This window comes from Lepus europaeus, chromosome 4 (genome assembly GCF_033115175.1).
Source record: "Lepus europaeus isolate LE1 chromosome 4, mLepTim1.pri, whole genome shotgun sequence".
Taxonomy (NCBI): domain Eukaryota; kingdom Metazoa; phylum Chordata; class Mammalia; order Lagomorpha; family Leporidae; genus Lepus; species Lepus europaeus.
The window spans coordinates 37,440,555-37,454,156 of NC_084830.1; the positions used below are offsets into that span (position 1 = coordinate 37,440,555).

Here is a 13,602-nt window from a genome sequence, read left to right on the forward strand (position 1 = left end):
CTGGCCCACCTGGGACTACTTGGCAGGTATTCCTTTCACTGCTTCTCTTTTCCATCATTGCTGAACTTCAAGGAAAATCCTGGTAGAGTGTGGCATATCTGATGCCTGTGATTATGTGGTAAGAGGAAAGCAACATCTCTTCTCTTGAAATGGAGTGTGTGGAGAACAGAGCAATATCAACCCCAAGGAAAGGTGGCCATGCCCCTCAGAAACCTGTCTCCTAAGGGAAGCCATACTGGGGAAATAGCAATAGTTGGGCAGTCCAAACTCTGCTGTTCAAGCTCGTGGGGGGCTTATGTCATTGAAATGTTTTCCTTACAGAAACACTGCTTAAAAGAAAGGTTGCTGATGAGAGGCCAAGACACTGAATGACATCTATGTCACCACTTCCTTGGTATTTGCCTTCTAGTTTAGTGGACAAGGAATGTGGCATGGTTACACAATATGAGAGCAAGACCCAAGTCCCTGCCCCTTATTCATTAGCTTTTAACATTGGACTCATAAAATCACTGACCCTTAGTTCTGCCAGAAAAATGAGAAGATTCCCTCTAATTCATTCAAATAGCATTCACAGCTTCTGCAATGACTTTGTGTTCCACTTTAATCTCAAAATATACTTTGTTATTTTAAAATTTTTAATTTTATTTGAGAGGCAGAGAGAGACAGACTGAGATATTACTTTGAATTGCTGGTTCACTTCCCAAATTCCTGGGGCTGGACTGGACTAGGCTGAAGCCAAGAGTTGACAACTCCACCTGCGTCTCTTGCGAGGAGGGCAAAGACACAAGCACTTGAGCCAGCACTTGCTAACTCCCAGGATGCACATTGGCAGGAAGCTGGATTCATAAGATGGAGCCGAGACCTGAACCCAGCCACTCCCTATATGGGAAGTGGGCAGTCCAACTCCATGGCCAAAATTTACTTCAATTGATGCCAGCTTATTAGCGTCAGCTGAGCAGTCTGGGGAAAGGGTGGTAAGGACTGATGGTTTATGCTGGTTCTTCACATTGTTCTGTGGTTTGTAAATTCTCTACAGAATACTGAGAGCTACCCAATGAGAATATCTTACAGTGAAGCCTGGATTTCTAGTATTTTTTTCTTTCTTTGTAAAGCAACCTTAGGGTATTCCATTTGTTCTCTCTTGGCCACAGTTGAGAACCAATGAACTAAATAGATGCATTGAAAAGCTGTGTGCCACAATCAACATCAAAATACATTAATCTGACATTAGCTTTTGAGATATTACTGGGTTTAAAGTGTTGTATCTAATATGTGACACACGTAAGTGATCAATAACTTTTCTTCTATTTCTTAAAAAGGAATGCCAAACTTCTCCAACAATCTGGAATTTTATTCCATCCATATACATGCATAGTAACAACATTTGTTGAGAAATTATTTCTATCAGAAGTAGAACATTATCTTTGTGATCACCAGGTGCAGTATTGCTACTCTTATATTTAAATAGATCTTATATATGAATTAAATTCATACTTGCAGCATTGAGTTTAGGGTTTCGATTTAGACTGTGCCTTTCAAAAGATAAAACTGGTTAATACTACCTCATTACTTACAATACTGCTTCCAGTAATTTTGTTCATTCTTTATAAAGTATTGCATTTAACAGCAAAGGTTTAAAAATTGAGACAGAGCTGCATCAGCGAAAGAAAATACAAGTACTATACAAGAAAAAAATTGCCATCTTCATTTAACATACATGATTAAGAAAATGGACAGAAACATACAGCTACATACAAATGCAAAGCCTAATGACTAAGAGACTGTATCTGCTAAAATATAAAGTGCAAATGGAGCCTGATTATCCAAGAATTGACATCTTAAGGCGAACTTACAGCATGTGTATTTAGAACATCTTTGCAAGTTATATTTTAGCATATACATACACCTGCAACAGCATATAATAAAAAATCAAGATACACAAGTGCTTTTGAAGCTATTTCTAAAATGCTTTTCTGTATTGTTTGTGACTATTTTCTTTAAAAGCTACTATACAGTGCAAACCATATGTGCTACACAATAACTATACAATAACATTACAAATGACTTTAATATAAAGTTTTTAAATAAAAAATAACATAACCACAGCTATGAATACTGCTGGTAAAATAAATTAATTTCTTTTTGAAAATGGCACCAATAATACACCTTACTAATGGACTGTAATGAAATTACACCTTAAGTCTTCAACTCAGTCTTAATGAATTGTCTCCTGATTGCCCAGATGTAATTCCAATAGCTTTTTCTGTTTTCTGTTTTTATTTTTCTGGACTGGTTAGAACAACATACTAAACACTGGTACCAAAGGTGACTGATGTTTATTTATTTAGGCAGTTCATTTGACATGTTCCGCTGCATGTGACGAGCAGTAAAACTTCTTGTGAGTTATAAAGTTTGAAAGGTTGTTGAACTGGATATCACAGAGCCGGCAGTACTTCCCACTGGTGGGAGCCTGGCTGGAGCCATTTACACCCTTTGCTAGGGTAGACAACTGTTCCTCTGCCGAGGGGATTCCCGGAGAGACATTCTCATTTGCAGCTAATGGGGTCTCCGAGATCCACGCTGGCGATTTGTGGCCGTCTTCATGCTGAGGGTTCTGGGAAATGTTCTCTTGCTGCGGGTTGGTGGCAGGTCTCTCCTCTTGTTTCAGGCCACCATTCACTATGACCATGCCTCTGTTTTTGGGCAACAATGGCAGAGAATCTTTCTTCTGCACAGCACACCCGTTGGAGGAAGCCTGGCCTTTTGGAGACTCGTTTTCCGTATTTGTGCTTTGCTCTATGTCAGTGTTATGGATGACAAGAGAACCGGAAATATAATCGCTTGGCTTGATGCCATAATATGGAGAAAGCTGGTCGGCTCCTTTTGCTTTCTTTATTGCTCCAGGGTAAAGGCATTGTGGAAGAAACAAATGTTTGTTTTCTTCTTTCGTCGCAATGAGCTGAGCAGCCTCACTGAAGACTTTCAGGCCTTGCAGGGTCGCTAAATGGGATGAAAATAAGTTGCCATTGGGGGAAGGCTGCTTCAGGTTCCCATTTTTCTCACATTTTATTATGCTTCTCTCGTAGCTGACATCAGGGCTGCTTCGTTCACTCTCTGGGTTCGGAAACACTTTGCCATCCAGTTGTCCCAAGTCAGTACGTTGGTGGGCGGTGACCGGGCAGAAATTCTGCTTGTGGGCCAGGTAGTTTTCTACCTTATTGAAGCTGATCTTACACACAGTGCACTCGTGATAGTCCAGCAGCCTTTTGGGCGACGTGGTTGTCCGCTCAGACTGGGATAAACACTTTTTGCTGAGATCTATGGGCACATCCATCTCTAGGCAGGAAACGCTGGAATGAGTAGTGTCACATTTGGAAACCGGAACACATTTGTTGATCGTCAGGGAAGTTTCCAAGTGTTTGGAGACGATGCCTGGAAAGATTTCACATCTTGGGTGGTAGCATTCTGCCAGCCCTTCGGCGGGTTCTTGGGTGGACGTACAGGGATTGCTGAGGTTGGCTACGTCGAGAAACCGCTGCTGGACCAGCGGTGGCCTTTGTTCCTGTTCAGGTAGGCACATCTCGTACATCTTCCTCCGCTTGCGTGTGCGCATGGTTCTCTGCATGGCAGGCACTTTGTTGGAAGCAGATCTCTTTAGCGGAGGGTCATGGCGGGTAGCACAGTAATACTGTTTGTGGACCATGTATGTTTCGTGCCGGCTGAAGGTAATGTTGCAAGCTTCACAGGTAGTCTTATTTGGGTCACTTTCGCCGTCTGCTAAGGGGACACTGGGATTTTTTACGTCAACAGTTTTGCCATTAATTTTATCATCATTGCCGTTGGAAGTGGAGAGCTTCTTCGCTTGACTGGAAAAGTCCTTGTCATGGCCCTTCCCGTTTGGCCCAATTAAATCTAAAACGGAGGAGGAATTGATGCAGGATGTTTGGAGAAGGGGATTCTCAGGATCGGCAGAGTGGGCAGCTGGGTTCAGAAGGCTTATGGAGGTCTGGCCAGTGTTGGGACTCACAGCTTCAGGCATCTTTTCCGAAACGCCAGGGAACTCTGGGGACTTGGCCATCTGCTGCCATCGGCTGCTACAGTAATGTTTTTTGTGTACCAGATAATTATCCAAATTATTGAATGTTATGTTACACTCAAAACAAGTAGCTCCTTTAGGCATCAGGGGGCTATAAATTACAGGAGGGTAGCTACTGCTTCCATGCCTCAGTCGCCGATGCACCAGTTCAGACATCTTGGCTAAGATCTCTGAAGCTTGGGGGACCATTGTGATATCTTGGGGGAAAGCAAACTGAGATAGGAAAGGACCCACAGGGAAAGAAGGCCCAATACTGGGCTGAACTGGAGATGAGGCGAGTCTTGGGCTTGAGGGCTCAGACTTTATTTTCGTGTAAGAAAAGCTTTGTTTATTTGTCGTAGGCTGCACCTCTGGTCTCTGGTTAGTGAGGAAGAGTTGAGTCTTTTTCTCACACTTGTCCAGCTCTGTGTCAGAGCTTGCGTCTTTAGTCTGCATGGCCTTTTGGCTCTGTGGGAGCTCACTTCTAGCCAATAAATCTGTGGCAGGCTGTAAGCTGTCTTCGGTTCCGCTTGGGGAGTGTTCCATGTCCGTTTCTCTGGGGAGTTTGCCACTAGGAACATGGAGCTCCTGGTGCTGCAACAGCTCCCTCTGAGTCTGGAAGCCAAAGTGGCAGTGGCTACATCGGAAGGCAGCTTGAGTGAGATGGGAGAACAAATGTTGATGAAAGTTGATCACAGAATCAGCAGTGTAGCTACAGACGGTGCATTTTAGACTAGCACCAGGGGGAAGGAATTCTTCCATTTTCACTCCTGGGGAGACACACAAAATAAGAACACTGAGAACCACATGTGTTGGCTTTCTAATGGTAAGAATCTTTACTCATGACCTAATGTCTTCAATACAAAAGGAATGGAGTGAAATCCTTCAGAATCTCCTTTGTGATATTAGTTTTTTTCCATGAAGAGGTTTGGTCATATGTGATCACAGTAAGAATGCTTTATACTTTCTAATATAATGGCATGAGTATAATAGCATCAAAAGTCTCATTGGCATTACCTACAGTATACAAGCAAGAAAATAAATTTGAGGAGGCTAAAAAAATGGATTATGATAAGAAAGTTATTAAGTGATGGAGCCATGCCTAAGTCTCAGATTTTATAATTTTTAAACCTATAACCTTCCTACTAATACACTTTGTTGTGCATTATGAAGAAGTGAGCACTCAATAAAGTACTATTAAAAACCTGTGTGCAAATCAACTCTCAGTACACTTATATGTAGTTTTTATTCAAAAGAATACAAGTAGGAACCATTTTGTAAAATATTTCATAATCTTCTAATTTATCTTTCGTATAAATCTAGAATTTTATTGGTTGATTTTGCTGAATATGGTTTATCTCTATCCAGGGCTGATATTTGACTGGCAGATACCAGTGTACTACAAAAGTCATTTCAGACTGGCATCCATGCTCTCTGATGATGGTTTTTAGTCACTTATTAAATATTTTTGAAGCTCACCAATGACTATGGCATTTAAGTGTCACAAAAGTCAACTCTGGTTCCATTTGTTAGCATGCAGTCAAATCAGGCTTGGCTCATCTCTCTGCACTCTACACTAAAATGAGAATTGCCTTTTATATTTATAAGCTGAAAACATGGCAGAGGTATTCAGTCATGTTGTGACAAAAGGGGACTTCCCATCTGTCTCCTTCTCTCTTAACCAACCCAACACTCATTTTCCCAGTTAGCTAAAAGGACCTCTCTCTCTGTCTCCAGTCTTTTTGTCTTGTGCATGACATTACTCACCATCTGAGACAACCAAGTTGTTTCTGCTTCCCCTGCTTTATGCCCTCTGTGAAGACAGCTCATTTTTAGCAAAAGGGGAGTGGATGAGTAGAAAGGAAATTACCTCCTCTATTAGTTTAAGAAACAAAAAATCGTACTGGAGCATTGGAAGTTGGAAACAGTTTTCAAAACCTCAACATCTATTTCAGTTTTTAAATTGTTTAACCCAGGGGCCGGCACTGAGGTTAGTAGGCTAAGCCTCTGCCTGTGGCGCCACTATCCCATATGGACACTGGTTCTAGTCCCAGCTGCTCAACTTCCAATCCAGCTCCCTGCTAATGCACTTAGGAAAGCAATGGAAGATGGTCCAAGTGCTTGGGTCCTGCACCCATGTGGGAGATCCAGAAGGAGCTCCTGGCTTCCAACTGGCCCAGCTCCTGCCGCTGGGGCCATTTGGGGAGTGAGCCAGCAGATGGGAGAACTTTCTCTTTGTCTCTCCCTCTCTCTGTATGTAACTTTACTTCTCAAATAATTAAATAAAATCTTTAAGAAAAAATTAATTGTTTAATCCAGTCAAGAAAAACTAAGGAACTCATCCAGAGGTGTATTACAATTTTTGTATTATTGATATTGAAGAAATCTGATTGCTAAGCCCTGGCTTGCTCTATCCAAGAATGTACCTAAAATATTTAAAGTTAATATTACTCTGTACATTTGACTAGCTTTATTTTTTTTTTTTTCAGAATTGTTACAAGATGGAAACTAACAACACTGGGCATACAATTCCACAATAAATGGGGATAGATGCCACCTTGCTATTAAGATAGGGCTCAAAAAATAAATATTTGTGATTTTCAGCCTAGTTTTTCTTAAGGAATTTTTGACTATATTATTAAAAGTAGTTTTATGTAATTAAAATCAACTAAGATATTATGATGCACACTCTGGAAGTCAAGACAATTTTCTAAATCCATATTTGAAGGTTAATTTCCCAGAAGTGTGATTTTAATTGGATCTATGAAAATAACAGCTTTATTTCATACAGCAAATACTTATTTTTATGTACCTACTATTTCTTCTCTACCATATGGGAAACATTATAGTTAGTTTCAAAAGATCACTTTACACTTAAAGTAATGAATATTAATGACAATATACAAAAAGAAATGAGACTTTCTTTCAAAAATGATGCTGTTTTCCCTCAGCTGAAAACAAAGGAATTGAGCATTATAGATCTTAGAAAACAATTCAGAACCAAGCCCTTTGCGTAAAATATGCAAGATATATAACATTGGTTGGTCCATGTTTGAGTTTGATTTTATAGGCACGGATGTATATATGTATAAAAGTACTTCGAAACAACTTTTGGATAAATGGAATTAAAATATTTGAAATCCATATAGTTTTTGTCATAATATGCATTTTGATGAACTGTTTGAAGATGGCTCATATGTATGGATTTCAAATCCTTTTTTTTGGATCTAAAATAAACTTATCCTTTAATGTAATTTACCACTTTACCCGAAAAGTCTTCAGGTACTCTCTTACATATGTATTTATATATAGAAAAAATAAAGTCTCCTAAAGCAAGAGAAGAAACAGAAGAGGCCCTTACCACTGTGTGAATTCAGGTGCATTTCTAGAGCTCGGGCATTTGAAAAGCTCTTGGTGCATTGCGGAAAGGGGCACAGGCTGGATATCTGATGAGCACTGTCCTCACTTTCTTCTGACACTGGAGCAGCTTCCCTCTGTCTCCCACTGCAATAGTACATCAAATGGGCTTGCAGATTCCGCTCACTCCGATACCAGATGCCACATGACTTGCAAGGGAATATATCCTCTGCAGGCGAAAACACAGACACATTAGATGCCATTCATATGAAGCTAACCATGGGCAAAGTAGCATTTAGTTCAGCTGCCTCACAGCCTGCTCTCAGGTTCTGAATTACGGAGTCAGAAAGTGTTGAGTGCTGGTCTTTTAAAGAAATGCTACACTGTGCAATTTAACTTCCCATGGATTCTTTAGAAAGTCATTCTATATGAGACTCTAGCATTAAAACCATAAAATTAAATACAATTTATTTTTAACTTATATTTATGTCTGAAAAACATGCATTTATAGAAAGGGATTTAAAAGGTTTATATGACTGGCTGGAAGGTAAGGATGTAATGGCTGGACTAAAGTCAGTGCTGATGTCAATCACTGTCATTATTTTTTGGTGTCGTAAGTTAATTACAAAGTGACTATGATGTGCCAGACTCTATGTTGGCCTGGGTTGGGTGTGAAATAATTGGCCCAGCTATTGGAAAGACCAAATAGTTGATATCAATGAAGCATTGGTCCTCTGGGATTGATGAACAAGTGATTAGATGTTCATAGTATGGCCTGCTGACTGCCCTGATGGAGGAATCGGGGGGAAGGGGGTGTGTGCTGGGGTAAGGGATAGAGATGCTTACAGGGCTGTGGGCTTTAGAGAAGGGCTTCCAGTGATGATGAAGAGAGAGGGGATGCCTGAACTGAGGTGTGACAGGTGGCATTAAGCCAGTCAAGGGGACAGCCCAGGGGTATTCACAGGAGGCTGAGAGGGGCATTGGGTGAAGGTTGGGGGGCTTTCATGTGATGGAGGTGAAGAGGATGATGGGGCTGGGAGAAAAAGGGTTGTGGTAGGTAGGGACGAACTATGAAAGACCTTAACTCGCTTAAGAAACTGAGATTTTCTTGTCTCAATGTTTATGGAGAATCACTGCATCACTTAAGCAAGAGACCAGCAGAATCAGATATAGAATCAAGGTAATAAATTTATAGGGAAGACTTTTGGCTACAAGGAATCAATTGTAGTAATGTAAGTGGAATATGACAAGGTTTGACTCATTACCCATAGTCACATCATATTGATTAAGTCATGCTGTGATGAATAATTTAATTTTTATGTCTTCACTCAAGGAAAATTTCCATGTGTGGGTTTTTGTTTTCCCTCATCCACTTACAGGTGGGAAAACTAGGTTTGAGTAACTTGCCCATATAAGTAGTTAAATTGGGGTTGGAATCTGGTCATAAGCAGTCTTTCCTAATGCCTCAATAGCAAGAGTGACAGAGATGAAAAAAAAATTATAGTGAAGAGGCAGAACTGACCAAGAGAGGTGACCAGTACTTTGCAATTAGATGCTAGAGCAGATGAATACTGTCGCGTTTGGTGCCTAGGCTTCTGGATAGTATTTCTGTGTGAGTCATGGTTTAATTTGTCTACACAGGGAACAGAGAACCAAGGGGTGATGCCTCAGGCTTGGGCTCATCCAGGGTGATCAAAGCTAATACTGCAATTCTGTGGAGAAGGAAGGCACCGTCCAGATGGTGGCAGCACTGTAAAGTGGGACAAAGGCAGGAAAACCAGGGCCTATGGTCAGGTCACATTAGATAGGTGGGGTTTGCTATTTCTGTAGGAAATGCAGATGAACAGGGGGAAAGTGGCTACAGAGGTCAGATGCTCTGCAGAGACAGCTTGTGAACGGTTAAGCCCTGCTAGTTAGATGACACTGGGAGCTCGCGTGAAAGGACATGAAGAGAAACCCAGAAACCAAATTTAGTGAGTGGGAAGTAAAGGCTGAACAAGTTCAAGACAGAGTTTTAAAAGAAAACAATTTCTGATGCATATACTATGACTGTTTATTATCTAAACCCTTCCTACCAAGTTAATTACATTTATGGTATTCACAAGGCTATGCAGTTTAGTAAAGTGTCCATTTCAGCAGGAAGAGTTTACTGGTCAGTTTCAGATTAAAAGCAAAATTCTATCCATCTATGCTGAACTCTTCGAAGTTAATCATTGTATTGCTGCATAAAGCAAACAGGGTCTACCCTCAAATGTAATCAGCAGAAATAAACTGCAACTCTATAACAATACACGGAACTCCTGGAGTTCTTCGTAATAAAATCCTTTGGCCTGAAATTCAAGTTAGGCCATGTTATTTCAACTTATCACTGGAATCACAGTAAAGATTCAATGAAGAAAATAGCTACAGTTACATTAAGGAAATCCAATAATATTAGCTTATATTATATTAGAATTACTTGATCCACTGGTTGAATACATAGTAATTTTCAGAATCTCCTCAGAATTCCTTTAAAGGAAGCTGTTACAGCAAGAAAATAATTATTGTTGAATATTTTAATGACTTTAATATCAAGACACCGTTGTTATATTTAGGCTTCTCCCCTGCATCTTTCTGAGGCCCAGGAATTGTGAGGGACATTTTGACAAAACATGATTCTTGCTTACTTACCAACTAAAGAATCTATTCTCCCATGACAATGAGGCTGCTGCTCTATTTTCTCAGCATTATAGGAGAGCAGATCTATATGGAACTCAGCTCTTGGGATCCCTAGACCATTTATTGTCTCTCAAATAAAGTGTCCTTGTGTGTACAAGGAACAGAAACTATTTCAAGACTAATTTTAAAATAAAGTCACAAAGAGAAATTTTCCGAGGCATATTTAAAAATTCTGCATATATTCTAGGACTATATGTGCTTTCCTTTCTTTTCCCTCCTTTCTTCTTTGTTATTAGCAGAAGTCTTGATTTAGCAATGCTACACTTCCTCTTCATTAGCATGTCTCATCAACATTTAATTTTATATTCTTTTTTTTTTCAAGTTTTTTTACTCAATAGCCCTTAAAGGATACCAAAATCAATCCACTACAAAAGCTTCAGTGAAAGCCGCTGGGTTTCTCATAGTCCGGTGGCTTAAAGTATCATTCATGCAGCTTAGAATGCGTGTGTGTGTGTGTGTGTGTGTGAGAGAGAGAGAGAGAGAAATATTTAGGAATCCAAATTGAAATGACTAAGTTTTCTTTCTATACTCCCATAAGCAGCAATCTTATACACACATATTTAAAGTTAGAGAAGATAAAACAAAACCACAACACTAGAGAAGAAAGTCTGCCCCTGGTTGCCTGTCAGCAGTCATTTTTTCTCCCATAAATACCCATCACTGCTACAAAGCTGGGCTATAGCACCCGGCACTTACTATTGACAATAGCTGTAGGCAAAATAGAAGCCATGGCAGCTTGCTGAGGAAGCAGCTGAATTGAGTCCAGCAGGCGCGCTGGGTACATCCCTTCTGTGAGAGTCATCTGACTGGCAGCTTGTAGCCTTGAGTCAAAATCTACCACAAAGGCAATTAGCTCTTCACCCTCAGAGATGGCCTTCGTTGTCGTGCACCAAAGCTGACCCCCTATTAAGAAGAAAAAAGAAAGAGAATGATAGAAATGACACAGAATGCTCGAGCCTGTTGTACACGCCACTGATGTCAACAGTGTCTTCTCATGTTGTTTCTCATCAGTGTTTTGCTGGGTGGAGTGTTTGATCAAGGCAACAGCTGCGCTCCTCTTCTTGTCTATGTGGGAAACTACTCTTGTCACTCAATGAAGTGCTTAGTGACCAAGAAGAGGAGAAGACTAAGAACCAAGAAGAGGTCATATATAGACAGATCACTGTCAACTGTTTGCCATCCGTGGATTTCCTGAATCATTATGCACATGACTGTGTGATACAGTGCCCAAAACCTGCAGTATAGGCTCTCAGTGGCACAGATGAATTTCAGGTGAGCTTTGCAGGTGCTCTTTCTGTATCCTGGTTTACTGTTTATTTATTTATTTGAAAGACAGAGCAACAGCAGGAGAGATAGTTTCCATTTGCAGTTTCACTCCCCAGATGCACACACTAGCCAGGGCTAGGCTAGGCCAAAGCCAGGAGCCAGGAGCCACCAATGGGTGGTAGATACTCACATACTAGAGCTACCATTTTCTACCTTCCAAGGTGCCTGTCCAGGAAGCTGGACTGCAAGAGGAGGCCCTCTATCCCAAATACCCCAATTTGGAATGTGTGCATCTCCACTCATGGCTCAACTCTGTGCCACACTGCCTGCTACTCTTCCTGTACCTTAAGGAAGAAGTGATTTCTTCCTTTCTGTCTCTTTCAATCTCCTTACCTTTTTCTCTCTCCTTCCTTTCCTAACCCATGTGACTGTATCAACACCAGATACCTCAGACTATAAAACAAGTCAAAAAAAAAGGCTCCTAAAGTGCAGAAAGTTAAAATGAAATTCCAGGTTGTTTTACTCTCCCCATGTCTGCTGCCATTTTTAATTTTTTTTTAATTTTCACAGGATGATCTTTACTTGTATAATATTCTCTATAATGTAGCTTCTTTATCTCCATTTACCCTGATTGAACTTCCTGAAAAGAAGATATGCCAAAGATCCTTTTCAAAAAGGCTTATTTAAATAAAGATTTGTTTAAATGAAAGGAACCCTTTCTTCAAACACTAAGATACACTCTGGCTCTGCACTTCAAATGATCATGTGTGGTGCATTAAAAAGAAAAATTAACTATGCAAGTACATCTTCTAATGTATTGGAATGTGATAGTGAATGCTCATTTATTTAACATGTTTAGACAGGCAAAGCACTTATATTTTGTTATCTACACTCTCAGGCCTAGATATGTATCCTATACAGTTATTTCTGAAATAATGTGGCATAGTTGATATGTTATAAAGCCTTTTTTATGTGTATACATTGTAAGGCTGTATATTATACTCATTAAGCAAGCAAAAATTGTACCCATATTGATAAGTAATATTGCTCTGTTTATCTTTCAGCATAACTGTCTTTTCAACTGCACTTCATTTTTTCCATCCCTAGAGATCACGGATTTTAAACAATTTGTGGTAAAAATCTGGTGGAAAAGATAACAAGAGCATATGATATGGCAGAACTGTACAGAAGAATCAGCACATTGTTTTAGAGGAACCATGGGCAATTCATTAAACCAGCTGAGTACGTTTTAAAGGTATGCAAACAAAACACAATTCATGAGAGCACATATTTGTGAGCAAATAAAACTAAGATTACAGACTTCAAATTTGTGAGAAAGTTTCAAAGTTTCAAAAGCACAAATATACTGAAATCTTTTTCTTTCCGTGCTGACAATGATTATCTAAAAGTATGCACACTTCCCACAGCTGAGTATGACAGATTCATTTTGGCTTTGACTTATGTGTTTTTAAATAATAGCAGCGAAGCTGTGTCACTGTGGGATCACTTGGGAATGACGGTGTGAGTGGTGCTATCTCAGCGGAAGCCACTATTCTCCCTGGAAGGCTTCTCGGCCTTTTGACCTGCTCTGCCTCCACCGATGTGCACACAGGGACACACCGCTTACAGCTGTAGACAAGGTGGTCGTTTCGGCACCTTGTCTGTCCTCTGGGATACGGTGTAGTAAGTGAGTCCGTGTCATCAGGAGGTGATGAGGGCAAAGTAAAAACCCCAATTCAGGTGTCATTCATAGCAATGTCTATCCAAGTCACTGGATTTTAGTGATATAATTTACATGATTGCTAAACCCAGGTATGAGTAACTTTCACCAAAGTTAGGAAAGGGTTTAGACCCAGGTACCTAGGAGAAATAGAGATTATAAAGAAGTGCCCCCTCAGAGATAATCTTTATCCCTGCAGTGAACTAAGTAGCAGCATATGACTCAGAGGAATTGTGCTCAGATTTTGAACCAAATGATCCAATTAATAAACACATAAACTCCAAAATATTGAGTACAAATAAAAGTAACAAAAAATCACTTTCCTATAATGATAATACCAATCTGTGTTTCCAGACATACCCAATAATGTTTGTTTCATACTTTTATTTCTTTATCACTTAATCTTATTTTATGGTTTAATCAGAATGTGTTATTTAAAAGGCTGAATTAGTCTGAAAATATGCTG

The 13,602-nt window shown here is 40.0% G+C and overlaps 1 protein-coding gene across 1 annotated transcript in view; it reads right to left on the reverse strand.

The window, feature by feature from the left end:
- Nucleotides 1–1,341: 1,341 nt before the first annotated feature.
- Nucleotides 1,342–13,602, reverse strand: part of ZFPM2 (zinc finger protein, FOG family member 2) — a 510,399-nt gene continuing 498,138 nt past the window's right edge. Inside the window, exons 6-8 of the mRNA XM_062188119.1 lie at nucleotides 10,847–11,053; nucleotides 7,437–7,661; nucleotides 1,342–4,845 (exon numbers count right to left, since the gene is read on the reverse strand). Coding sequence (XP_062044103.1) covers nucleotides 2,354–4,845; nucleotides 7,437–7,661; nucleotides 10,847–11,053 — 2,924 coding nt within the window. The 3' untranslated portion in view covers nucleotides 1,342–2,353. The remainder of the gene's footprint in view (nucleotides 4,846–7,436; nucleotides 7,662–10,846; nucleotides 11,054–13,602) is intronic.